A 27433-nucleotide genomic window follows, 5' to 3' on the forward strand; every position below is an offset into this window, starting at 1 on the left:
TGGGGATGAACTGGAAGCTAGGAAAGGCGACGTTGGAGATAGAGTAGCGCCATCTTGTACGGACGCTGAAAGCCAGCATTCCGGGTGCTGAGCCCACACGGGGCAATGTTTGTCAGTGACGATGGGAGGGATAGCGTTTTTACGGGATGGCGTATTTCCGTTTCCTCTCCGCCTGGGCGTTTTTGGTTGGACAGTCTTGTTGCGGGGAGGGAGGGGGAAGATTGTTTGCTCCCTAGACGTTCCCCGCACAGCAAGGTAAACTGAGGTAAAGCCGGGAAGGGGAGTTTTTGCTTTTGGTCATATGGGATGGCTGGGACTCAGACCTTGGGACTGCGGCAGAGTGAGGGGTTGGAGCCTGGAGGCTGAGATGGTCCGCAGGACTGGTGAGGCGGGGTTGAGGATTAGAAGGTGAATTGCTAAGCCGGAGAGGGTGGTGGGGGACCGGCTGAAGAGAAAGAGGGTGTGGATGAGAGGGTGGGGGCTCAAGTCTGGGAGGGGCTGGAGCGAGAGGAGCAGGGACAGGAGCAGAGTCGGACCTAAAGTCCTTGAGGCCTGAGGAAAGAAGTTGAGGTGGAGACAGGTCTGACCACACAAGTGTGTGTTGGGGATTCAGAGGTGTCTTTGGGAGACCCAGGACCTGGAGGAGGCTTCTGGCCGAGGTTCTGATGCTGACATCATATGTAACTTGGCCTTTGTTTCTCCTGCAGCTCCCCAGAGGCTTGTCTCTTAGCCTCTGCTCGGACTTAGCCTTCTCTCCATCTGCCACCACAGCCTGGAGGCGCTTGCCTCCACCCTCCCGAATGGTGCTCCTCTTTGCAGGCCTCGGCCCAGGATCCAGGCCCCCTTTGCTCCTTGGTTCGGAGCTGTTGCTGCTGGGGTCTCTTGGTGGACTCCCTGTTGTGGGGTGTGAAGAACTTTTGCACACACGAGGCTTTAGTTACAGGGACCTTACCAACACTTTGAATCTCAGCCTCTAACCTGGCTCGAGGCTCTTCCTGTGCCCCTTATTTTCTGCCTTTGAGAAGAGGAAACCCTTCTGTTTGACACCCAAAGCCCAGGAAGCCTCAAGCTGGGGCCCTGGTCCCAGCATGTCAGCCCTCTCTTGTGCATAGGGCTCTGCCCTCTTCCAGCCAGCATGGCTGATTTCAAAAAGGCTCCGGGGGGCCGAGAGACTCCACAGGGGGAACTGCGACCAGAGGTGGTTGAGGATGAAGTCCCTAGGAGCCCTGTCGCAGAGGAGCCTGGAGGAAGCATCAGCAGTGAGACCAAATTGTCCCCTAGAGAGGAGGAAGAACTAGACCCCAGGATACAGGTGAGAACACTGAGTGGAAGGGGGGGAGGGAAGCCCAGATTCCAGACTTGCAGAAGAGCTGACAGAGAAATGAGGCCTTAGACTTACTCTCTCAGGGGGCTGGGATGGAGAAGGAAAACAAAAAAAGTGCTGACGGGAGAGTCGGGACCCTGCCTGAGTGCTTAGGATATACTTTAGGGCCTGAAACCGTTGCTCATTCTGAGTAAGTGAGGGCCTGGTAGCCCAGATATCTTGTATGTACTGGAGTGACTGAGATTGGGAGACAGTTTTGACACTGAGTAAGGGGATCTTTCCATTTTTTCTGCCTTCTCATCAGTGTCTCTCAGAGTCTAGCTGTGAGACCTTTCAGGTATTTAAAAGGCACTATAAGCCTTGGACCTGTAAGGAAATTCCTGTCTGTATGTCTTCTCTCTCCTCTCTCTCTCTCTCTCTCTCTCTCTCTCTCTCTCTCTCTCTCTCTCTCTCTCTCTCTCTCTCTCTCTCTGTCTCTCTCTCTGACCCTTCCTTCCTTCCTTTCTTTGTTCTTTTGTTTTTGTTTTTGTTTTGAGCAGGGTTAGCTCTGTAGCCTGTCTGGGAACTTGAGTTTTAGATCAGGGTGGCCTAGAACTCGAGATCTGCCTGCCTCTGCCTCCCAAGGGCTGGGATCGCAAGTGTGCACCATCATGCCCAGCAAGAAATCTCTTATATTGCAAGTATTTTGACCAGTTGGGATCAGTCCCTAATGTATATTTTTAGATCTTAGAATTGTGGATTTACCAGAAGAATGGCAGAACAATTTATTGCCATGGAATATGCCAAGTCTAGTTGGTAAGACAGGAAGATGGTTGTGTAAGAGACAGCAGGGAAGGTATGAGGAAGCCTGGGCATTGTGAGGGAGATGAATGGCTAGGTTACCTGTAGTGTTTTAGGGTACTGTCTAAGGAGGACTCTATGGTGAAGTGTCTTGAGCAGAAGATGGCCTGCATGTGCTTCTATGTTTGCCGCCCAAGTATGCCATTTGGGTAGGTTGTATCTCTGAGGTTCTGTTATTTTGGGCAATGATTTAGCTCCTTCTAGGTAGCCAGAGCATCCTAGAGTTTGAATTCTTGGGCTTCTCTGTCAACAAACCTTACTGGGTAATGACAAGGAACTGCAAAAAAGCCAAGCTGGTCCTGTGTGTGTGTGTGTGTGTGTAAAAAGGTTCCTCTTGGGCTGTATGTGTGATTGTAATGGAACATTGGTGACCCATTCTTTTCTGGCATGAGTCAGTAATTTATTTCTGCTGTAGTTTATGGTACTGAATTGAAAACAACTCAGCTTCTCTTGCTCATTCTAAAGCCTTGTTCTCACTGAGAAACTACATTAAAAAAAAGTTCAAGCAACTTCAGCCTCATGATTTGTGATTTTTTGAGAAAGTTAACTTCTTTGAGCTTCAGTTTGTCTGTAAAGTGTGGGATTTGATTTGTCTGATTTGCACAGCTCCCATTCACTGTGCACAGACGTCTCGAATTCTTTTACAAATGCTTTTGCTTGTTTTGTTTGGTAGACTTTATAGATTGTTAAGAAGGAGCTCTCTCTGTTCCTTGAGGAGAAGGGCATATGACACACTTCTTACACCTTCCTGAAAAACCCCCTGTTCTGCTCCGGAAAAGCCTTCTCTCCTGGCTTCCTCCGTCAGCCTCTTGTTCTGTGGACTTTCCCAGGAATCATGTAGGCAAGGGCACACTGATGCTGTACTGCCCCAAAGGTAACCACCAGAGTCCTCAGGTAAATATAGTCAGATAAAGTAAAAACCGAAGTTCTGCCCTGTAATGATGGCGCTGATACATTTCTGCCATCACAGTTCTGTCAGGTGGACTCTGGGGGTGTTGGAGTACCCTGAGGATGCGTGAGGTCTGCTTGGCCTCCAGGGACCTTGCAGTGTGACTAGTACTAGAAGGGCAAACTAGACCCTTGTTTCTCTTGCTAAGCTGTACAGCGCTTAGTGGAGGGTTGTAGGCTGCCCAGGGACAGCCTGATTTAGTGACACAGGCACAGACAGGTCAGTTCTTCAGCCTCTCCAGGGATTTAGAGTTTGCCATGGAACAAGCAACCTGATGGTGGAGGCTGCAACATTTTGTGTTGTTCTGGGTGCCGAGGAGGTGAGGTTGTGTGTGGTTGAAGTTTGCTTTAGTGTTGATAGTGAGCCATATGACGTGTCTTGAAAATGTGCTTCAGCCCTTTCAGGGAGTGTCTGTTTAATGTGTTTCCATTAACAGATCCATCAAAATCCACTAGGGAGTTTTAAAAACCATTTTCATTTACTCAGCTGAATAGGATAAGACGTGAAATCAAAGCACAGGCAGGGCTGAGTCCACTAGGCAAAGGGTAGCCCAGAGGCAGGGCTCTGACCAATTTGGGAATTTTTGAATTTCTCGGAGATGCTTATCCTCAGTGTGAGGCTTCGTGGCTGACAGGCAGGTAGCTCATGTATGTTGTCTGGTGGGATGTCTCTGGAAGTAGACGAGCCCGTACCTGCCTGTAGTATGTGTTTACTCCTTCAGAAAAGGCTGTGTCTCCATCAAGGCTTAATTGGATCATTGGAGTTCCTCAAGTCCTCCAGATTTTGGAAAGGGGGTCTTAGTCGATGGAAGTGGGGTGTGTTGGTCAAAGGGGTTAATGTTGCTAGGATGGGCCTGGCCCGCTCTCCAGTTTTCTCTGCCTCTTTGGTTTTTTCGTTTTGTTTTTTTTGTTGTTTGTGTTTTGTTTTGGTGAGATAGTGTTTCATGTAATCCAGGATGGCCTTGAATTTACTATATATATATATATATAGCTCCTGCTGACTTTGAACTTCTGATCCTTTTGTCTCTGCATCCCAAGTGCTGGGATTATAGGTATATGCCACCATGTTTGGCTCTCCTTCCTTTTTGATGGATACCTTTTTTTTTTAAAGCTATGTTGGTCACACTTGCTTTACTCCCAGTTCTTCAGGGTGACTTTGCAATCTCAGCGTCCTCATCTTCAAGTGTTGGTTTAAAAAGTACAGTCATCATCATCGCAGCACTATTTATTCATCATTTGCTTGGGCCTTTGGTGGTTTGTGGAAGAGGACCAGGAGCATCCATGGGTGGAGCAGAAGCGTTTGTAGTCAAGCACCCATGCTTTGACTCAGTGGCTTGGCATTCTGGGAATGCACTCAGAGTGCCCCAAGAAGGTCATCCTCCTGCTGGCTGCTGGCTTTCTGATGGATGATGCATGCTGACTCAGACCCTGTCCTCCCTGAGTTCCATTTTCGCTGAGTGCCAGGAGTTCCTGGTGGAGCAGGCCAAATGGAATGTGTTGCTGACTGCCCACAAACAGCAATTTGGGGGCTCAGTGGCTTCCCACTGTGCTTTGCCATGATGCTTCAGCTTGGCTGGTCCTCCCTGCTTACCACATCCATCCTCTGTGGGGGCTTCTCTTTGTTCTGTTTGAGCTTGTGAGCGATAGTTAGACCTGTCAGTAGGCCCCTCCTCTCTCTCTCTCTCTCTCTCTCTCTCTCTCTCTCTCTCTCTCTCTCTCTCTCTCCCTCCCTCCCTCCCTCCTTTCCTCCCTTCCTCCCTCCTTCCTTCCTTTCCTCCCTCCTATTCTTCCTTTCTTTTTTTGAGACAGGGTTTACTTGTGTAGACCAGGCTAACCTCAAACTTTTGAGACAGGCTTTACCCTGTAGTTCAGGCTGACCTTGAACTTGGGATCTTTCTGCCTCAACTTTCCAAGTGTTGGGGTTACAGGTGGGTACCACTGTAATTGGCAGCAGGTATTTAATTTTTTTTCTTTTTGATTGCAAGTGGTGCCATTTCCTATAGTTGAGCTATTGTTATTGATATGTCTGCCTCTGCCTTCCGAGTGCTGGGATTAAGAGCACGAGTCACCATACCCAGGCCTGTTTTTACTTTTTAAAGGTGAGGTTGATAGTTCAATGTGGTGGTGTACATTTTTAATTTCAGTACTAGGGATACTAAGCCAGGAGGATCAAGAGTTTTAAAAAATGGCTTTTGGAAAACGAACCATTCCATGTAAGCTCACAGTATTGTTCTGTGACTGGCTCTATCAAGGACAGTCATCTCTATTCATGGTTCTTTTGAGGTAAGTTATGTACAGTTTCGTGCCCTTGTTCCTAGTTCCACTGTAGGCCTCTTCATTTGTATTATTATTTTTATTTTATTGGACGCATGGGAGCAACTTCCTGTACTTTTAGTTTTCCAGTATTTTTTCAAAGTGTACACTCTTGGATAAGTGAGCTCTTTTATTCCAGCTCCCCACCACCACCACTGGGTTGCTAGAAGGGGCAAGCAAGGTGAGTGGTAGCCAACATCACATCTATGCTGATGGGACAAGATGGTGGAGTTTCTGTTCAATGCCTGCCATGGATGAGCAGCAGGCAGACTGCATGGACTGGTGGAGGCAGTGCCTGGAGCTGAGCACGTGCCCTGTGGAGCCTGTAGCTTATGTACCTAGCATTTCCAGATGCAGAGCCCTTGGCACAGCCCAGCACTCTAAGGAGTATCCTCAGATCACCAGGATCTGGAATTGGATGTATTTTCTTAGGCAAGGAGAAATGATTTGTGGCCAGCACCCTTCCCAGCTCCCTGCCCCATTGCTAAAAGATGTAGGTGATTCCATGCTTTTCTCTCAGACCCAGGGACCAGTGAGACATTCAAACTAGTAGGTCTAGTGATTTTTCCCTGAGATTCCTCCTTGCTACTACGAGATCATTGCACTGGGGGCTTCTGAGATGACTTAGTGGTCAAGAGCATGTTTTGCTCTTACAGGGACCTGAGTTAAGTTCCCAACATTCTGTTAGGCAGCCCATAACCACCTATAACTCCAGGGGAATTTGATGCCTCTGGCCTCTGCAGGCACCTGCACTCACATGTGTACCCCTTCCCCCATACTCATAATTAAAAAAATGATAGATAAGGAAAGTTGTAATGCATTGAATGGTATCTGGCCAAAAAACCTTACCTGGTGATCAGCCAGCAATCCCTTGTGTTTCTGTGTCCTGCATTTCCTTGGAGTCTTTCCCCTCTTCTTCCACTTAGAACATAGTACATAGCTTTTACTTGTGTTTCTGTGGTCCCTCCAAGCTTTCCTTCCATTGCTCAGACTTGCTGTCTAGCATCACAGACTGAGTGGCCCCAGGCATTGCTCAGACTTGCTGTCTAGCATCACAGACTGAGTGGCCCCAGGCTCTGGGGACTTGCTTTGCCATTGGCATCTATTTTCTGCTCTTCCTATGGTGCTTGTCTCACTGATCTTTCTTTGTGCCTCTTACCTTGTCTCCTTGGAGCACGTGCTCCTCTTGCCCTCTTGTTGGGAAGATGTGCTCTAGGCATCTTATCCTGGCTTTCTCCTGCCCAGTAGGTGACCCTGCTGCCTATAGGGCACCGGTGACCATCTTCACACAGGTTTACTGTTGCTGAGAGCCTTTTGCTCACTGATGTGAGTCACCACCTCTGTGTGCTCTGTGTTCTACATTCTTTTTAAAGATTTATTTATTTTATGTATGTGTTTTGCCTGCATGTATGTATGTGGACCATGTTCATGCAATGCCCTTGGAGGCCAGAAGAGGTCACTGGATCCCCTGGAGCTGGAATTGGAGATGGTTGTGAACTACCATGTGGGTGCTGGGAATTGAACCTGGTACCTCTGCAAGAGCAACAAGTAGTCTTAAACCCTGAGCCATCTCTCCAGGCCCTGAGTTCCACATTGCTCTCAAAGTACTGAGCAGTGAGTGTGCAGTAAGCATGAGCTGAGGGAGTGGCCTCCTGGCCCAGGCAGGAGAACCCTCCCCCAGCAAGAAGAAGTGGTGTGTCCTGGTGGAGAGTGAGGCTCACTGCTGCTTGCTCTGTGTGTGGTAGTACTGCATTCCCTGAACTGGAGTTCCTCATCCTTGCAGTGGGGTCTGATTACTCGGTTAAGTGGAACGGTGAAGATTACATGAGACTCTCCTCCGGCCTACACAGGTGCCATTGGAACAGTCCCTCCTGCATTTCTTAGCCCTTTTCCAAGTGACTCACTTCACTCCCCAGTCTGCTGGAACTTTCTCTCCGTTTTTCTCCCTGCCCAGTGTAGTGCACTCAAGGCTGCTTGCGTCTGTTCTAACTGACACCCTTGTTTGGCAGGAGGAGCTGGAGCACCTGAACCAGGCTAGTGAGGAGATCAACCAGGTGGAGCTACAGCTAGATGTGAGTGTCTCATTCCTCACGCCCTTGGGTTGTCTCTGGAGATGTCTCCAGTTGTGTTTTCCTAGATTGAGACTGATAGAGAAGTGGATGTGACTGAGAAATGAGGTTCTGAGACCTGGATGCCTGCTTCCTATCTTCCCTTCCAGGAGGCCAGGACCACTTACCGGAGGATCCTCCAGGAGTCTGCAAGAAAGCTTAACACACAGGGCTCTCACTTGGGGAGCTGTATTGAGAAGGCCCGGCCCTACTATGAGGCTCGACGACTGGCTAAGGAGGTATGCCAGTGTTGCTACTGCTGTGACAAATACTAAGACCTTAGGGGGAGGAAAGGGTTTATGTAACTTACAATTCCAGGTCACAGTTCATCATTGATGGGAGTCAGAGCAGCAACCTGAGACAGAACCATGAGGAACCCTGCTTGCTGGCTCACTTGAAGACTTATACTCAGCTAGCTTTCCTATATAGTCCAGAACCACCTGTTCAGGGAACATGCCACATATAGTAGGCTGGACCCTTTTACATCAGCAGTCAAGTCAATGCCCTACAGACATGCCCACAGGCCAGTCTGCTCTGGGCAATCCCTTAGCTGAGATTCCCTAGGCTGTATTTAGTTGACAGAACCAAGTAGTAGGGCCGTTTGACCTACAATCAGAGAGGGCTTCCTGCAGGGTCTCTCTGGACTCTCCAGTCTGTGTATAGAGTGGAGAATAATAGCCTGTGAGTTGAGGAGGTTCCTACAGTTGTAGGAGATGGGTTCAGGGGGCTCAGTGGATAAAGGCACCTCCTCCTGTGCCTGATAACCTGAGTTCATTCACTGGGATCCACACGGTGAAAGGAGAGAACTGATTTCCTGTGTATTGTCTTCTGGCCTCCACATACATGGTGTGGCGATTGTGCTAACACACGCACATACGTGCACGTATTAATACGTAAGAAAATGGGCTCATGGTCAGTGGTCATGTGGAGGCATTGGGTCTTGCAGGGAAATTTGTTCAGTCTCACTAATGACTTCATTCTTTCCATCCTTCTCCCTTTTCTTCTCTTCTTCTTCATTTCTCTCCCCTGTCCTACCCTCCCCTCTCTATTTCCTTGGGCTGGGATCAAACCCAGGGTCTAGGGAATACCAGACAAGAACTCTACTGCTGAGTTCCATCCACAGGCTCCACCTGCTGATGTTTAGATGTCTTCTGTGTTTAAATAGTTAGGATTCAGGGTGTATCTAGAATATCCACTCTGGCATCCTACTGTTTTCTCTTTCTTTGTTTCTCCCTCCCTCTCTTTCCCCTCTCCTCCCCTCCTCCTTTTGGTCCTTCCTTTTTGAGACAGAGTCTCTCTGTGTAGCTTTGGTTGTTCTGAAACTTTATTGAGACCAGGCTGGATTCAAACTCAAAGATTTGCTTGCCTCTGCCTCCTGAGTGCTGGGATTAAAAGCTTGGGCCACCACACCTGGTTCAGTAATTCGACTACTGTTTTTTTGTCATTTATTATATTAATATTTATGATTATTAATGGGAATTAAATGTGACCAATATGGTTTCTATACTATATTATCCACTTAGATACATATTATCACTAGGCTATATTCAAATTTCATTACAAAATTTCATCCAACCCTGCCAGTTTGCACTTATATTTCGCATATGTGAGCCACTTCTTAGTAACTTGCATTTTTTCAGAGTTTCATTTTGAACCAAATTTACATTTGATGACAAAAGAGAATTTCTAATTATATATAAATTAAACAAAATATAGAAATAGTAAGGGGAAAACTGATGTTCTCCTCTATTCCTCTCAGCAGACTATTTTTTTGCTCTCCAGATATTTCTTAAATTTGCATATATGATAGATTTAGCTTTAAATAATATAAGTTGACAATTAACATTCATTTGAAAACAGACACATGAACAAACTGTGCTTGGGAATTTTTACTATTATTTCTTCTTGAGTTTATAAAATTTTATTGACACTGCCAAATTTGGTAGCGTTGTCTTTTTCTATTAAAAAGCCAGCTCACGCACTAGGGATAGATCTTGGTCCCATTCCCCCAAAGGTGTGGGGAGGAAAGGGGGGGGAGAACTGGTGGGTATGTAAAATGGATAGAAAAATAAAAGTCCTCATTTATTCTACAATCTCTAATAAAAAGTTTGACTTGATAATTTATGGCATTCACTTGGTCAAATGTGCAAATTGTTCCTGTTTTTTAGAGGCATGCAGGAGATTGATGAGGTTGAATGAGAAGTCTGATTTTTTAAAAAGTATATCCATGTAGTATTTGATGAGTTGAACTGATTCCTGATTCGTGTGATTGCTTAACCCTGTTTGAACCCAGTGTATATCATACCAACTCTTAAAAGCCAGGGTGTTAGTTCTTATGAATGTGTTTCTTTGTATGCTATAAACAACTAAACATGTATTTTTCCCTTTACTATTATTTCTATATTTTGCCTTTTTTAAAAAACTTTGTTGAATACTTTACAAAAACAGTGTCATATAATATGTGCTATCTTTGTCCCTTCATCTTATCTGTGTTACTGTGTTATGACATAATAGCAAAGCTGTAGACAGTCACCTTCTGGGGATGACGTGTTTTGTGGGGCTGGAGAAATGGCTCAGTTGGTAAGAAGTGTTTTGCTATTGAGTCACACCCTTAGCTCTGTGTCATACTTTATAAAGCCCAATAGCTATTTTGAGACAGGGTTTCCATGTAGTCTGTTCTGGAGCTTATTATGTCAACCAGGCTGGCCTCAATCTTAAACTCACAGAGATCTGCCTGTCTCTGCCTTCTGAGTGTTGGTATTAAAGGTGTGTGCCACCATGCCCAGCTGTGCTGTTTCCATTTGTAAGACATGTTCTTTTAATTCATTTCCTGTAAACCTGGAAGCTTGGGTTTACTTCCAGGTTTTTGCATGGCTAGTACTGGTTGAATATCCTTTATCTTAATATTTTGGATAGAGGATGTATCAAATGTTAAACTGATAACAGATGCTGTGCTTGATCTTAGCCAGTGAGCTGAGAAGCAGTCTTTATCTTAATTTTGGGCTAAGAAGTAGATTTTTCCCCCCAGATTTTGGAATATGTACCTATATATAATGACATACCTTAGAACTGGCAATCCAACCCAAATAGGGAATTCATGTAAATTTGATAAGCATCCTCTACATATAACCTGATATATGCAAATTTTTATTTAATAATTTTGTTTTTTTTTGTTTGTTTGTTTTTTGTTTTTTTCGAGACAGGGTTTCTCTGTGGCTTTGGAGGCTGTCCTGGAACTAGCTCTTATAGACCAGGCTGGCCTCGAACTCACAGAGATCCGCCTGCCTCTGCCTCCCGAGTGCTGGGATTAAAGGCGTGCGCCACCAACGCCCGGCCAATAATTTTGTTTTTATATATGTGTATACATGTTGGTCTGGCTAGATTTCATGTGACCACCATGCACTGGCAGTATCTTCTTTTCTAATCTGTCGAGTATTGCTTCTTTGATGGCATCTATCCTTAATGTGGTTTGGGATATGAAGCTTGCATTATAAGTGGGTCTTCCTCTTTCTCTTGTCTTGAGGGATCTCATGGGTGACTGGGATCCTTCAGGGCTCTCCATCCTGATGGTCTTCTTCGCACAGGCCCAGCAGGAGACACAGAAGGCAGCATTGCGCTATGAGCGGGCTGTGAGCATGCACAATGCGGCACGGGAGATGGTCTTCGTGGCTGAGCAGGGTGTCATGGCTGACAAAAATCGACTGGACCCTACATGGCAGGAGATGCTCAACCATGCTACCTGTAAGGTAAGGGGCTGCTGGGAGGTCCCATTCACTGCTCCTCCACTCTCCTCTTTCCTCTGGGTGGGGCTGACCCATGAGCTTCTTCCTGGCAGTGACTCTGGAGTCAGTATTTACGTGTTAGGTTCAGCCATGTGATTCCTTGTTCCTGTTTCCAGGAAGTTTACCTTCACTGGTCTTGCATTCTGCCAGTGTATCTTGGAGGTTTAATTTATGTACCATTTCCAGGCTTCTAAAAGTAGACTGGGAATGGGGACACCCTGGCCTGGGCTCATTCTGCCTCCTTCAGTTTGTTCATGGCTTGTGTTAGCTCCTGGGTAGTGAGTGACTGTGTCTTTCAGTTTTTGGAATGCCTAAAGAAGACACTTTGTCCTATTGGGGCCTTATGAATGGGTGTAGGTATGCTGGCTAACCATAGGAATGGGGGCACCCATGAGGGTGGCTGATTCTGGGAGACAAGGGAGTGGAAGCCTTTGCCTGTCTCCTGGTTACATGCTGTTGTGGGCTACACACAAGTAAGGAGAGTGTGGAAACTAGGAGAACCCAGCCTGCCTTTGTGGCTTTCCACAGGCAGTGCCTTCTGCCCCTGACCCTTAGCCATTGGCACTGAGGGGCCCTTCAGGATTATTTGGCTGCACATTCGCAGTGTGCTTGAGGGCATTCAGCCATGCTTAGGGAATAAGCTGGCTGTAGCACCCTTCCATGGTATCTGCAAAGCTGAGTGGCAGGTCATACAGGTGATGACAGGCGAGACAGTGGGGAAGAGGTCTTTACAGAGGCATGTGCTTCAGATCTGTGACCAAAAGAGATGGTAAGAAGCTCTTGTTGTCTCTGAACACCTGTTGTCACTCTGTAGACAGCAGGGATGGAGGAAGGGTTTTGCAGACAGTGCTATTCAGCTTCCTCCAGGGCAGTATGCATATTGGCAGCCTAGGGCTGATCCTAGGGATGTATGTGTGCCAGCTCATTGATGTGTGTCCCCCTCTCAACCTGGACCAGGTAAATGAGGCAGAGGAAGAGCGTCTCCGAGGTGAGCGGGAACATCAGCGTGTGACTCGACTGTGCCAGCAGGCTGAAGCTCGGGTTCAGGCCCTGCAGAAGACCCTTCGACGGGCCATTGGCAAGAGCCGCCCCTACTTTGAGCTCAAGGCCCAGTTCAGCCAAATCCTGGAGGTACTAAGCGGGGAGAATGGGCAGGTAGAGAGCGTGCTGGTGTGCTTCTTTGACCAGTGCTGGGGGCTGATGAGGGTACAACCTTGTTAGACTAGTCAATACTCAAAATGACCCTGCAGGTGTGGTAGGCCGGGGTGAGAGTTTGGGCTGGTCATTTGATCGAGAAGAGCAAAGGTGAATGAGGAGAGTGAGAATTGATAGAAGCTGGGAATGGGGGGAAACCAGTCAGATGGAGAGGAAGAAGGGAGAGAAAGGGAGGAGGAGCCAGTGGAATGAAGACCTGGGAGAAATGCTGGGTGGGACTCAGGTCAGGAGGGACATTGAGAGGGTATAGTAGAACTGGACAGAGTATTGCAGTTTAGAGGTGCCGATGACATCTGGGGCCTCTGGGGTAGGGGGCCTGACCTTAGGGAAGAGTGCTGAATGGGTTCAAGACATCTTAGAGGTCACCTGTCTTCCTCTGCAGGAGCACAAGGCCAAGGTGACAGAGCTGGAGCAGCAGGTGGCACAGGCTAAGACCCGCTACTCAGTGGCTCTGCGTAACCTGGAGCAGATCAGCGAGCAGATTCATGCCCGGCGCCGGGGCTTGCCTCCTCACCCTCTGGGCTCACGGCGATCCTCCCCTGTAGGGGCTGAAGCTGGGCCTGAGGGCATTGAGGATGGGGACAGTGGGATTGAAGGGGCAGAGGGTGGGGGCCTGGAGGAGGGCAGCAGCCTTGGGCCTGGTCCAGGCCCAGATACGGACACACTGAGTTTGTTAAGCCTTCGCACCGTGGCCTCTGACCTGCAGAAGTGTGACTCAGTGGAGCACCTGCGTGGCCTCTCGGACCATGCCAGCCTAGATGGTCAAGAGCTGGGACCCCAGAGCCGGGGACGCCGGGGAAGTGATGGTGGAGTCAGAGCGGGCCGGCACCAGCGCAGTGTCAGCCTGTAGCTTTGTGGCCAGTGTGCTGGCTTGACTTCTACTATGGACAATCAGGGCCCCACAGGCCTTTTTCTCGAGTCCTGGCTGCCCCAGATTTGGTCTGCAGCCTTCCCTGGGCAAGGTCAGCTGTGTCTCAGTCCTGTCTCCCTAGCTTTCTCACTGTTGCGTCTCTCAGGAGGCAGCTCTCTCTTTGCCTTACCCACCCAGAAGGCTTGCGCTCTGGCCCTGTCTCCTCATCCCCTCCTGGCACTTGAGTCTCTCTGATGCGCTGATTTCCTCTTCCGACCTGACCTCTATCTGTCTGGCTTTTCCCCTCAGGGAACTTGGTCTAGAAGACACAGAAAGGTCACGTGAGAACCCATGTCCTAGCCCAAGTGGTTGGACAGGCCCTCACCTGTTGACTACTGGCACTGTCTTCCCAGAAGGCACCCTGGGTGCCCTGGATATGCTGCTGAGTCCTGGTAGCCTGTGCTCTTGTCCTGTCCTAGCCTGCCTGTGAGCAATGTGTAAAATGTCCATGTGCCTCTGGAAGACACTACCTTTGTCAGTGCACCCCTTGTGACCTTAGCTGCTGTGCTGTGTCCATAATTCAGTGTCAGGTCGGGGAGCCAAACCCTGTTATCAACGCGGCGATTAGGACCAACTCCAAATGGCCCCTGTCTGTGATTTGTCTCCAGCTGGGCTGGGCCCTTATCATTGCCAAGGTGCTAGTAGGTCCCTGATGGGGTCTATGCTGGAGGGTAGAGATGTGAGATTCTCAAGGCTGAGACCTTGCCCCCCCCCACCCTCCCCCTCTTGTGGCTCTGGGCTTGCTTTTTTTTTTGGTGGAGGTTGAACTGGAGCGTGGCGCCCTCCTCCAGGGTGGCATTAGGGAACTTGGTGCTCAATTGCTCTCTATCGCTCTTCCTCACACCAGATAGTACCTACTCCAGGAACCTTTTGGGAAGTGCTTTAAGCATGGCTGCAAAGCCTCCCTTGTTTGGGAGGAGTTGACCTGACACGAGGGGTCCCGACCTCAAAGATCAGCTCTGGGTGCTCATGCTCCTAGGTTGTATGAAGGGAAACCACAGATCTTGGTGCCTTGGAGGAGCTGCTGACCTGGAGGATGGGGAGAGTGCTCACCAGGGCTGGGAGAAGAGGGCCCATGTCTCAGATGGGGTCTCCCCGTTTTCAGGTTTGAGGATGGTCACAATGAGAACCTGTGGGGTTTGAGGTGGCTGTTCAGAAAGAACAGGCGAGGGCACGAGTGTGCGAGCGAGTGCATGTGCTGGCGTGAGTGGGAAAGGGTCAGTCCTGGGTTTATTTAAATAAAATAGTTTGTAACACTGATGATTACTGTCTGTTGAAAGAGAAATGAGGGTGAGATAGAGGGCTCTTTAGACCATGCAGTCAAGAAGTCAAGACTGCACACACCAACTAAGAAGAGGGAAACACACGTAAGTGGACAATGCTTGGGAGCCAGCGCCCAGAAGGGTGTGTTGTGCAGTAATGAGTGCCGGGGGTGGGTTTGCTGCAGAGGACCTGCATAGTTAGAATGGCCACTGTCGGAGCTAAGATCCTAGATAGTTATTATGGCACATAGAATCCTGGGTGTATCTGCACATAATCATTAAGGAAGGGGAGGGATCAAAGTAGGGACACTTGATTATTAAATACAGCATTGCACTGAATCTTGAATTTCCAGTAGACGTGGTCTCTGTCTACTGCAATATCATGACACATTCACATAGATAGTGAATCCTGAGTTGGAGCATGTCTGATTATAGGTGGGAGATGTCTGAGTGCATTTAGACAAGGATGGGAGACACCTGTGAGACATCAAGTAAATTGTGTTCACAAGGAGCCATGGAGGTGAAGATTGGGCTGGAACTGAGTCTTGCCACTCCCAGTGCCTTGTAAACAGATGTGGCCCACATCTGTAATTCCATCATTCACGAGGAGAAGGAAGGAGGATCAGAAGTTCAAAGTTACATTCAGCTACATAGTGTGAGGCCAGCCTATGCTACATGAGACTCTTAAAAACAAAGTGATCAAAAGGCTTTGTGCTTTGTTACAGGGAAAGCATGTTAGCCTTTAGAGCTGGATGTAGGTGAGCCCAGGAGAGAAAGAATTACCAATGTGATGGGGCTTTGGTGGCAGGGAAGGGCAGGTTGGGGGCCAAAGATGAGAGATGCAAGCAAAACAGTCATCCTGTGGACACTGGAAACCCAGGGTCATTGGGAGCCAGTACAAGTGAGCATTTACTGTACCTTTTGACAGGCACAGTCCATATCTTCCTTTGAGGCCACCTTCCCTGATCTATCAGGAATACCGTGAGTGCATGGTTTACACCTTTGGGTGGACAGACTTAAAAATTCGTTGTCTTCATTGAAGGTGTGGAACAGGGTGTTCCACTGGATGTAGTGAAATAGTTACTGTAGTTAAGCTTAGTGAAGTATTTGTGTGGTTATATTCTCTTGTTTTTTTTTTTTAAACAAACTAAAATGACTTGTAGCAAACTTAATTCTAGTTCTCAGGAGTGAGCTTTTGAGATGGTGCTGGGGATGGGCAGGAGCCTCAGAGGAGAATGCTTGGGCTCTTTCCTTGCAGTTTGTTCTTGGCTTAGTCACCTGCCAGATAAGGTAAGTGAGCAGAAACCAGGAAGGTCAGAAAAGTGTTTTCTGCAAATGAAAAGACCAGCCTATTCTGAGGTGCTCCCCCTCAGCAAAGCCTGTAAAGGTGTGCTCCAACTTTGCTAACAATGGTGCTTTTTACTTAGCCAGTGTATCTCTAACCGGACACACCCATTTGTGAGGTCTCACCCTTATTTCCACACTGTCATGCTCCACATGCAGCAAGCAGAAACCACCTGACATCGGAAGTCCCCTTGCATTTTGAGCATGACTGCCCTGATGGTCTGTGTGCACATGGATGAGTTACTCAGCTCTCAGTCCTGAACTGGAGAGGACTGGACTAGGTAGCAAACCTCAGGTAGTCTAAGGCACCGAAGACTAGACCTTGTGGGCATTTGATGGTTGATGTAACGTAGTGAATGTGGTCATGCAGAGAATGGGGATGGGCAAACTGGGAAGACAAAGTCCAGCTTGGAGTAGTAGCGGCTGCTGAAGAGTCAGCTTTTTTTGTGTGAGGCGATGCTTGCTGGCATTGAGTGTTTCCTTTCCTGGGGTGGACAGGTGGTACTCACTACACAGTATGGAAACAAACAAACAACCAGTTGATATGTTGAAATATAACTCGGAGGAAGGGGTTGTCAAGTTGAGTTTCTTTCCTAAGTAGGAAAGAACATTCTAGACCTAGGATGCATTGAAGGAGCAGGGCCCTGGGGTTGAGAGAAGGGGATTTCACCTGCTACCTCATTGTCCAGGCCACAGTCTATCCTTTTTACTCTTTTAAATAGATAAATGTATTTTGAAACAAGAAGATATTGTCTACTTGTCCGGGGAAAAAACACCACATAAATACTTTAATCCACAAAACATGAAAAACATTCAGATTGCATATTGCTACTAAAATGGCTAACTCCTGGCTACCCTAGATTAAAAATATAGCTGAGGGGAAATATTTTGCAGGCATCGGGCATTCTCTTTTATAGTACTGGGGATTGAACCTGCTGAACTCAAGTGATCTACTGCTGAGCCACACCCCACTCCCTACTACTGATGTATACCCCATGCCCCATCACTGAGCTCTGCACTCATTCTGCCTAAGCCTTTATGTTAGGAAAACACTTGGAGTTCAGATTCCAAAAGTAACACCTGCTTATAAAAAATCCGAACAGGACAGAATGAAATAGTGGAGGACCCATGAGTCTCCTCTATGGCCCATCTGTCATCCTCATGAAAAGCCACATCTTTGCGTGGTTTATTTGGGTCTGGGCTTTCCAAATCTTTTCTTCCACGCAGATGCAAAGTTCACCTCCATTTAGCTCACATCACACACTTTTGTAACCTGCAATTACATTTCATGTCTTTGACATCTTTACATGTTGGCGGCACAGTCGTCTATCTTTAGACATCCCTTTAAGGTTGCGTGTGGGGAAGCTGAAGCAGGAGGATCAGAGTTCAAGATCAACATTGGCCACACAGTGAGTTAGAGGGCTACCTGAGCTACAGGAGAACTTGTCTTAACAAACTAAAACCAGGGGCTGGGGAGACGGCCCAGCAGTTAAGAGCACTGTGAATGAGTGTGTGTGTGTGTGTGCACGCGCGCACACACATGCTGGGGTGGGGAAGCAGCATACGTGCCACAGCTTGTGTGGGGAGTCAGAGGGCAACCTGTGGGAGTGGGCTGTCTTCTACCATGTAGATCCAGTTTATTGAACTCAGGTCTTCAGGTTTGGTGTCTCTAATGCTGAGCCATCTCACTGGCTCTCCTGGTAGGATGCTAATATGCTTATATATATCTACAGTCTCAGTCATCCTGATAAATTAATAGGTGGTACCCCCTTTGCTCCCAGGAGTAAGTCATTTATCAGCATATGTCCTGTGGGTGGAGCAGGACAGATGGTTTCATTGCTTATCCTCCCAGGTACAATGGAATAAAAAACTACTTACCCTCTCGTGGCAAGGCACAACCTGAAAAAAGTTTTACACTGTATTGGAGTGACTTACAGCAGGACACAGGCTGAAGTTAACACATAATATTTTTTGTGAGATCGCCAGAAAATGTCTGGGAGTTGTGAGACCTGCCTGACCCGAGGTCATATGTATTCTGGCTTTAAGCCTAGTTAATTGTCCTTTAGCATTTTTGCTTGAAAGTACGTTCATATAAGAGAAATATTAACCCTCTGCCTTCAACTTCAGACTAAATGTTAATCGTGCTGCTGTCTTAGGAGGCTTCAACTAGATTCAAGAGCGAAGGTCTCTTTTTCTTCTCCATATTCCTATAAATCTCCCCACCTTTCTATCTTGCCTTTGAGCCTTAGCCAGGGTTTCTATTGCTGCAATGAAACACCATGGCCAAAGAAACTTGGGGAGGGAAGGGTTTGCTTGACTTACACTTCTACATCACAGTTCATCATCAAAGGAAGTCAGGACTGCAACTCAAGCCAGAGAGGGACCTGGAGGCACTAGCTGATTTAGAAACCACGGAGAAGGGCTGCTTACTGACTTTGTAACTCATGACTTGCTCAGCCTTCTTTCTTAGAGAATCTGGGACCACCAGCCCAGGGATGGCCCCATCCACAATGGGCTGGGCCCACCCCCATCAATCACTAATTAAGAAAATTGGGAGCATGAGGGGAGGGGAGAGGGAGTTAGGAGAAAGAGAAAGGAAAAAGAGGAGGGGAGAGAAGGACATGAGGGAAACGGAAGATAGAGTCAGGGGAAGAATAGAGGAGAGCAAGAAAAGAGATACCATAATAGAGGGAGCCATTATGGTTTTAAAGAGGAATCTGGCACCAGGGAAATGTCCAGAGATCTACAAGGTTGACCCCAACTAACAACTAAGCAATAGTCAAGAGGCTCCCTTAAATACCCTTCTCTAATAATGAGACTGATGACTATCTTATATGCCATCCTAGAGCCTTCATCTAGTAGTTGATGGAAGCAGAATCACACCCACAGCTAAACACTGAGCTGAGCCCCGGACTCCAGTTGCAGAGAGGGAGGAGTGATGAGCAAAGGGGTCAAGACCAGACTGGAGAGACCCACAGAAACAGCTGACCTGAACAAGGGGTTGCTCATGGAACCCAGAATGATAGCTGGAAAACTAGCATAGGACTGTTCTAGACCCCCCTGAACAAGGATGTCAGTTTGGAGGTCTGGTTAATCTATGGGGCCTCTAGTAGTGGATCAGTATTTATCCCTAGTACATGAATGGTCTTTGGGAACCCACTCCACATAGAGGGATACTCTCTCAGCCTAGACACATAGGGGAGGGTCTAGGCCCTGCTCCAATGATATGACAGACTTCGAAAATCCCCCGTGGAAGGCCTCACCCTCCCTGGGGAGCAGAAAGGGGATGGGATGGGGGGGTTGGTGGGGGTCAGGGGAGGAGAGAAGGGAGAGGGCACTGGGTTTAACAAGTAAAACAAGCTTGTTTCTAATTTAAATTTAAAAAAAAAAGGGAAAAAAGAATAATGCCCTAGAGCTCCATCTTATGTAGGCATTTTCTTAATTGAGGTTCCCTCCTCTCAGAGGATTTAGTTTGTATCAAATCGACATAAAACTATCCAGTACTCTTAGGTTAGCTCATCCAAATTTTATTTTTATTTATGTATGTTTCTGTGTGTGCCAGAAGAGGGCACCAGATCCCTTGGGACTGGTTTACAGGTTATTGTGAGCGGCCCTGTGTAGGTGCTGGGAACTGAACTCACATCCCATGGAAGAGCAGCACACATGCTTAACTGCTGAGCCGTCTCTTTAGCCCTCGTTGGACTTTTTAATTGACATTTTGAGTTTGGGTGGCAGAACCTAGCTGGTTGAGGCTGTCAGGTTCAGGCTTGATGGAACTCTAAAAATAAACAAAAACCCTGGCAACAATTGAAGAGAATGCAAAGTATGTTTGTGCACCAGCAGGGGAAGCGAGCCCCAAGACATGTGTGATTAGCTGGTAGAAGATTCCTTAGGGAAACGCCTAGTGACCTGCAGCATAAACGGTGCCAGTACTGTACACAACCACACTAGCTTTATTAGCCTTGCTTATCTTGACTTGCCTTAGGTTCCTAGGTGTGGGGCTGTTTCTGGTCCTTACTGAAATTCTTCAGCTGTTGATAGTCAAGAGGTTTATGGATCTGGTGTTAGAGTTTTAGACAGGCCCCACCCTCTGTTGGCTCCAGTGGTGTTTGGTATCTGATACTGTAACAGGAAGTCAGACCCCATGAGAGAAATAGAGTATGCAGTATACGGAAGGTATGGGGGCAGGAATCACGTTCCTGGGACATCTTTACAATTCTTCCTGGCTGCTCTTCCAGAGGACCTGAGTTCAATTCCCAGCAACCACATGGCAGCTCACAACTGTCTTTAACTCCAGTTCCAGGGGGATCCGATACATTTACACCAATGCACATAAAATAAAGTTAAATAAATTATTAAAAAATATGAGGTTTTATTTATATACTTAGGGCTTTTTATAAAAAAAGATTGCCAAAATTAAAAACAAGCAAACAAACAAACAAAAACATTTTCCCTGGAAAGAACACTTAGGAAGAGGACCAAGAGAATGCACCTGGGGATTTGCCTGTCAATTCCACAAGTCACATGCCTGGAACTCAGCCAGCTTGAAACATGCCATTTTCTAGTCAAACAAAATGCAGTTGCTCAGTATAGAACTTTCATGTTTTGTGAGATTTTTATTAACTATTTCATTTTATTATGTGTCTTTTATCTGCAAGTATATCTGTGCCCCATGTGTGAGCAGTGCTCATGAGGCCAGGCCAGAAGAAAGTGTTGATCCCCTGGAACTGGAGTCACACATGGTTGTCCCCATGCAGGTGATGGGGGCTGAACCCAGGTCCTCTGCCAAAGCATCTCTCCATCAGTTTATTTAAAAAGGATAGATGTGTGTAGGTATGTGTATATTGTATGTGTCTCTCCCCCTCTCTCCCTCACTCTGTGTGTGTGTGCGTGCGCGTGTGCGTGCATGTAGGGCATTTGTACATGAGTGTGGGTGTTTTCAGAGGCCAAGAGAAGGCATCAGATGTCCTGGAGCTGGAGTCAGAGGCAGTTGTGAGGTGCCTGATGTGGGTGCTGAGGTTCCAAGCAGGGTCCTCTGCAAGAGCAGAGAATTCTCCTAACAACGGAACCATTTCTCTAGCCTCTGTTTATTTTTTAATGAAATGTGTTAGATGTCTCTGTTATGGATGCAGAACATACTAATATTATTGGTATTTTAACACACACACATATTTTGAAGTTTTGAAAATTTAGTTGTGTTGTCAAATTTGGTATAAAAAAGCTTCCCATTGTACTGTGTTGAGAAATTAACAGATGTATTGGTCTAGACACAGTTAAACACCCCCCACTGCCAGAATAGAGCTAATTCAAGAGGCACTAAATACTTGCCATATCTATGTGGGCTTGACTACAGAAGCTAATATTCCATTTTCTAAATAATGAAGAAAACATTGCTGATCTCTGGAAGACTCTCAGGCTGTAAGACGTCTGTGCCACGTGGGATGCATTTTTTCAGAGTTGAACATCCAACGCCCACAGCGCAGTGATCTGCAGCCCTCAGCTGGGAGCTGCCAGGAACGGAGGCCTTGCAGGCTTGCCTGCACCCACTTGGAGTTGTTTTCATGCTCCCTGGGCTGGGGATAAAACAAGTGAGTTTTCCTCGAAGTGCTGCAGGTGCTTGCTGTCCTCAAACATTCTAGAGGATTTTCTTGCATAAATGCCTCTTCATCTGCAGGCTGTACCTGTTCAGAGATGGCCGTTTGGTTGTTGGTTAATTTCCCCTGACTCAGCTGACCTCCCTTGGGAAGTGTGTGCACAGACTCCGACACTGCTGTCGCACACATGGTGCCCACCTCTGCAAACAGGGGCTTTAGTGGCCATGGAGTACTCGTGCCAGGTACTTTGAATTCCTTTCATCCCTATGAGCATTTTTGAGGACATTTGAACCACAAGATAGCTTTGGAAAGGCTTTTTTTTCCGAGGCAGGGCTTTTCTATATTGCTTTGGAGCCTGTCCTGGAACTTGCTCTTGTAGATCAAGTTGGCTTCGAAGTCACCGAGATTCACGTGCCGCAGCCTCCCGAGTGCTGGGATTAAAGGCGTGTGCCACCAATGCCCGGCTTGGAAAGGTCTTATGATTTTGGAAAAGTCCACTCATGTTCTACACAAGCCAGATGGACATATTTGATATAAGGAAAAAAAAAGACTTAAATTGGGTTGGAGTTGTGCACCAGAAGCTAGTCTGAACTCTGGACACACCAGCAGCTTTATTGGTTCTGGATCAAAACTCAGATGTAAATACCTGCTCTCTGCTTTCCATACCACCAACATCATGTGTTGGTGATTCTCACACAGTTCCTAAAGGAGCACTATAGTCCAGAGGAAGTTATTCCAGTGCTTCAGAAGGTACTGGAAGCTGGGGGTAGATCCCCTTCATGTTGCCTGCCCTCATTGGTTTTTCTGGTTATTTTTTTCTTTAGACCTGCTAGCCCTCCACAATTCTCCATTCTAGCTGTTGCCTTTACAACAAACCAAATAAAACAACAAAATGCAAACATTTATGGCCCCCAAATAAAACTCTTGAACTGTTGTAAAGTTTCTAAATTTATTTTTTTTTCTTCCCTCCTTCCTCTTCCTTCTTTGCTTGGCTTTCTTTCTTTCTTTCTTCCTTCCTTCCTTTATCTTTTTTCCTCCTTCCCTCCCCTTCCTTCCTCTCTCCCTCCCTTTCATCTCCCCCTCTCTCTTTCTTTTTATTTGAAACAGGGTTTCCCTGTGGAACAGCCCTGGCTGTCCTGGAACTTGCTCTGTAGACCAGGCTGTCTAGAAATCAGATCCTACTGCTTCTGTCTCCTGAGTGCTGGGATTAAAGGTGTGAGCCACCATGCCTGACTTTGGCTTTCTTTCTTAAAAATTATTTATTCTCTCTGCTGCCCCCCCCCCCCCCGTGTGTGTGTGTGTGTGTGTGTGTGTGTGTGTGTGTGTGTGTGTGTAGTGTTGAAGTCACAGCACATGTACAGTGGTCAGAAGACAACTTTCAGGAGTCAGTGTGGTTCTTTCTTGCACTTTTCTGAGGTAGCATCTCTCAGTACTTGTTGCTGTGTTGTGTACACCAGGCTAGCCGACCTACAAGCTTCTGGGAGCTTCTCAATGTCTTTGCCTCCCACTTTGCCATAGGAATTCTGGGATTACAGATGCATGGCATACGTCCAGCTTTGTATGTGGGTTCTTAGGAATGAACTCAGCTCATCAGGCTTGTAGGACTAGCATTTTTACCCCCTAAACGGTTTCTCAGGCTTTTCCTTGTTTTTCTCATGTAGACCGGGCTGCCTCAAATTCATTATTAGGAGAGGTTAGCCTTGAACTCCTGACCCTCCTACATCCATCTCCCAGTGCTGAGATCCCTAGCCTTCAAGCTCCATTCCTTTCTTCCTCTTCCTCTTTTCTTCTCTTACAGAATTTCTGCGTAGCCCAGGGCAAGCCTCAAATTTGTAGTCCTCCTGCCTCTGCCACTGAGAGATGGAATTACAGGCATGGGCCACCATACTCAGACCTGAATTTCTTTTTTTTCCAATAGATTGCTTATTTTATTTATTGTGTGTATTTGTGTGGGTGTGTACTTGAGGTCATAGTGTATGCATGGTGGTTAATGGACACCTTATAGAGTCTATTCTCTTCTTCTGCCATGCGGGAGCTAGGATTGAACTCAGGTCATCAGTGTTGGCAGCAAGTACCTTTATCTTTGGAGCTATCTTGAAGGCCATTTTTTTATATTCTTCTCTCATATATTGCATCCAGACTGCAGTTTCCCCTAACTCCCCTCCCCTAGTCTCTCCTCCTACCTCTCCTCTCTCCTAGATCCACAGAAAAGAACAGGCCTCCCAGGGACATCAACCAAACACAGCAAAACATGCTACTATAAGACCAGGCATATACAGTCATATCAAGGTTGGATGAGGCAACCAAGTAGGAGGAAAAGGGTCCCATAAGTAGACAAAAGAGTCAGTGCTCCACTCCCAATTTTAGGAATCCCAAAAGAACACCAAACTACTCAGCCATAACATATGCAGAGGACCTAGGCCAGATCCTTACAGGTTCCCTGATCTCTGCAAGCCCACATGAGTCTGGTCAATTGATTCTGTGGACCATGTTCACATGGTGTCCTTGTCCCTACTAGTTCCTCTGATCCTTCCTGTCCCTCCTCCACATGATCCCCTGAGCGCCACCTAATGTCTGGCTGTGGGACTCCCATCTGCTCCCATCAGTTGCTGGGTGAAGTCTGTCTGGTCTCTTTGATGAGGATTCTGCTAGGCTCACAGAACACTGCAGGCAGGACAAACTGTAGGTTGAAGGTTTTGTGGCTGGGTTGGTGTTCCAATCCCACTCGAGACCTTGACTGGTAATAGAAGACGCTGGTTCAGCCTCCGTGTCCCCCATTACTAGGAGGCTTTGCTAGGGCTATTCTTGTAGATCCCATGCAGTTTCCTTGCACTAGGTTTCCACCTCATCCCAGAAATGCCCCCTCCCCAATTCCAGTTGTTTCTCTCAGCATTTATTCCCCCCACCAAGTGATCCCTCCTGTTCCCAACTCTACCCATTCCCAGTCCACTCACAAAATCTATTTCCCCTTTCCAGGGAGACCCTCGAATCTGCCCTTAAGCCAGGTGGATCTCTGAGTTTGAGGCCAGCCTGGTCTACAGAGAGAGTTCCAGGACAGTCAGGACTACACAGAGAAACCCTGTCTTGGGGAAAAAAAGAGGGGGTGTGTGCTGCTTGAGGGCCAGTTCTAGACTTCTTTTATAGGAGTGTTGTTAAAGACAACACAAGTAAAAACAGCAATGCCGCCAGTCATCACCATTGGAGCAATAGGAAGGTAGTGTATGGCTTGGAGACAGACCAGGCTCATCCACCCGCCTTTGATGTGGTATCCATGTGACTCCCACACAGGGTTGCCCACAGGTGACAGAGGAGGAGAGCTCAGAGCCACCCTTCTTCTTTCTCACCCCCTGCCTCTCCTTGCTCCTCCCTGGCTCCCCACCCCCACCCTGCCTCCCACTGTGAAGTCTTCCTTCTTCTCTTCTTTCTTTCCACCCCCCCCCCAACCTCTGTGGCATCCCAAGGCACCTGGGGCCCCACCCTGTACTTTCTTCTGGAGGTTCTGGTGCCTGGACCCTGGGATCCGAGCAGGTGCAAATACAGCTGTTACCTGTCCATGCCTTCTGGGTTTGGAGGGTGGGTCCAGGTTGGGCTTCTCGGCTGTGGAGCTCACATTTCCTGGGAAGGGGAGGTGAGTATTTATGGTTGTCTCAGCACATCTTTCAGCCTCCTGTGAGGGAAACAAGCTCTTCCTGTTCTCTGACTTTGGGCCCCACATGGGAAGACCGCCCTTGAGAGGACACCGGACTTCCTCCTGGGCTCGGCTCACCTGTCTCATTTGTTCGGGATGTGCGGCCAATGGCAAATTTGCTTCCTGGACTATTTCATAAACGAGCAGGGTGAGGCACATCTCATTTCTCCCTAGGTAAGTATAAGTGAATTTAAAACTCACCATTTTTACAGATTATGAAGGTGTGACTCATAGAGCAGTGAGCACATGGGAAATAAACTTCCACATTGGATTCCAAAGAAGCCCGTGGCACTTTGCACATCATCTTAACAGCTTGTGAAAAGAAGCAACAAAGAGACTCAGATAGGGCTCAGCAGGTGTGAATATTGACCCTGTGACATCCCAGCAAGCTGGTGTTCCCTCCCTCGTTGGTGCTCTGAGCAGAAGCCCTCTTCACCAGTGGGAATTTTAAATATTTTATTTTATGTATGTGCCTGAGAGAGAGAGAGAGAGAGAGAGTGTGTGTGTGTGTGTGTATGTATGTATGCATGTGCTTCATACATGTGTAGGTGTCTATGAACCTATAGTCTAGTTGGAGCTTACTGACGGATATTGTTGTCTTGATCTGGTGTAGGTCTTGGGTTCTAATCATAATCCTAGTGAGTTCAGGAGTATGACAGCTGTGTCGTGTCCAGAAGACTGCATTTTATAGCACTCCTATCCATCTTTATTTTTTTAAGATTTAATTACTTCTATTTTGTGTGTATGAGTGTTTTGTCTGCAAGTATGAATGTGTACTGTGTGCATAATTGCTGCCCTTTGAGGCCAGAAGGTGTTGCTTATAAATTCCAGCACTCAGGAGGCTGGGGCAGGAGAATTGTGAGTTCTGAGATAGCCTGGGCTACATAGCAAGATGAAACACTGTGTCAAAACAATTACAATAAAAAGAAAATCCTCTCTAGTGTTCACTTACTTGTAACCATAGTTATACTCAGTATTATATACTTTTGGTAACCATAGTTTTATGCTATTATGGACTGTTGATAACCATAGTTACACCCTGTACTATATGTATCCTGTTAGAAGTCATTTCTTTTCTTTCTTTGTGCCTAAAGACCTAATTGATAATGAAAGTGTAAAAGCCTCCAGGAAGCTCCACAGCTTCAGAGTGGTCATTCTGACTGTATAGAAAATGTTCACTAAGACAATTGGAGTTTCGGACTGGACAAGCGTTTGTTTGAGAAACTGCCTTAATCTAGCTGTGTGATCCTTTTATTTGTGATTTCATTAAAATAAAGAGATTTATTCTGATAGGAGTTAACTTGAACCTATAGGTGGGGATAGTGGTCCTTACTGTTCAGAAAAGCCTCCCCGGAAACACCTTCCTAGCCACAGCTAGAGGTGAGTCTCCTGGGTGGTTCTAAGTCTTGTTGACAATGAAGACTGACCATACCAACAGGGTGACAAACAATGGAAGTTTACTTCTCACAGCCTGGGAGACTGGAACCCCAAGAGCAGGATGCCAGCCTGACAGTCTGTGGTGAGGCCTCTTCCAGGTTGTGAACCATGCACTTCCTGTTGTGTATCTCCCCGGGAGAAGGGTACTCATCTGGGTTTGCTTTTGTAATGTCCCCACCCTCATGACCTAATTGTCTTCCAAGGACCCCCACCTCCGAATGCTATTACATTTGGGGCTAGGGTTCCAGTATATAAATTTGAGGTGATTGTCTGCCATGAATCTATCTACCAGATTGCTTCCCAATGACTTTTCTCAACAATCTGCTCTGTTACCCTGTCTGTTTCTAGAGCATCCTTAAGCTCAATGATCTCTCAACTTTGTATGTAAGAGAAGTTTGTACTTTAGAGGAACACACACCTTTAGTCCCAAGAAGGTCTGACTCTTTCTGATGGCTGGAGTCTTTCTTTCACTGTCTCCTATCTCTCGGACACATGAAAGGGATTCTAGAATTTGGTAGAGAGATCTGGAGGTCAATGAGTACTCCTTTTCACATCTATCTGTCTGTCTGTCTATCTATCTACCTATCTATCTGTCTACTTATCTATCATCTGTTGATGTGTGGGCACTCGGATGTTACAGTGTGTGTGTGTGTGTGTGTGTGTGTGTG

The 27433-nt window shown here is 47.1% G+C and overlaps 1 protein-coding gene and 1 pseudogene across 2 annotated transcripts; one reads left to right on the forward strand and one right to left on the reverse strand.

Annotated features, from left to right (window-relative positions):
* Window positions 1-147: 147 nt before the first annotated feature.
* Sh3bp5l (SH3 binding domain protein 5 like) lies at window positions 148-14700 on the forward strand. 2 transcript variants are annotated; one of them, XM_005067727.4, is made up of 7 exons: window positions 148-255; window positions 708-1312; window positions 7435-7497; window positions 7644-7772; window positions 11118-11279; window positions 12273-12446; window positions 12913-14700. In XM_005067727.4, exons 2-7 carry the CDS (start codon window positions 1136-1138, stop codon window positions 13378-13380), a joined length of 1173 nt encoding a protein of 390 aa, XP_005067784.1. In that variant the 5' UTR covers window positions 148-255; window positions 708-1135; the 3' UTR covers window positions 13381-14700. The 2 variants fall into 2 exon arrangements, with proteins under 2 accessions (XP_005067784.1, XP_005067783.1); XM_005067726.4 differs by having other exon boundaries at window positions 169-265.
* On the reverse strand, window positions 10413-10518 carry LOC121141708 (annotated as a pseudogene).
* Window positions 14701-27433: the final 12733 nt, after the last annotated feature.

Source organism: Mesocricetus auratus, unplaced genomic scaffold (genome assembly GCF_017639785.1).
Source record: "Mesocricetus auratus isolate SY011 unplaced genomic scaffold, BCM_Maur_2.0 Super-Scaffold_100007, whole genome shotgun sequence".
Classification (NCBI taxonomy): domain Eukaryota; kingdom Metazoa; phylum Chordata; class Mammalia; order Rodentia; family Cricetidae; genus Mesocricetus; species Mesocricetus auratus.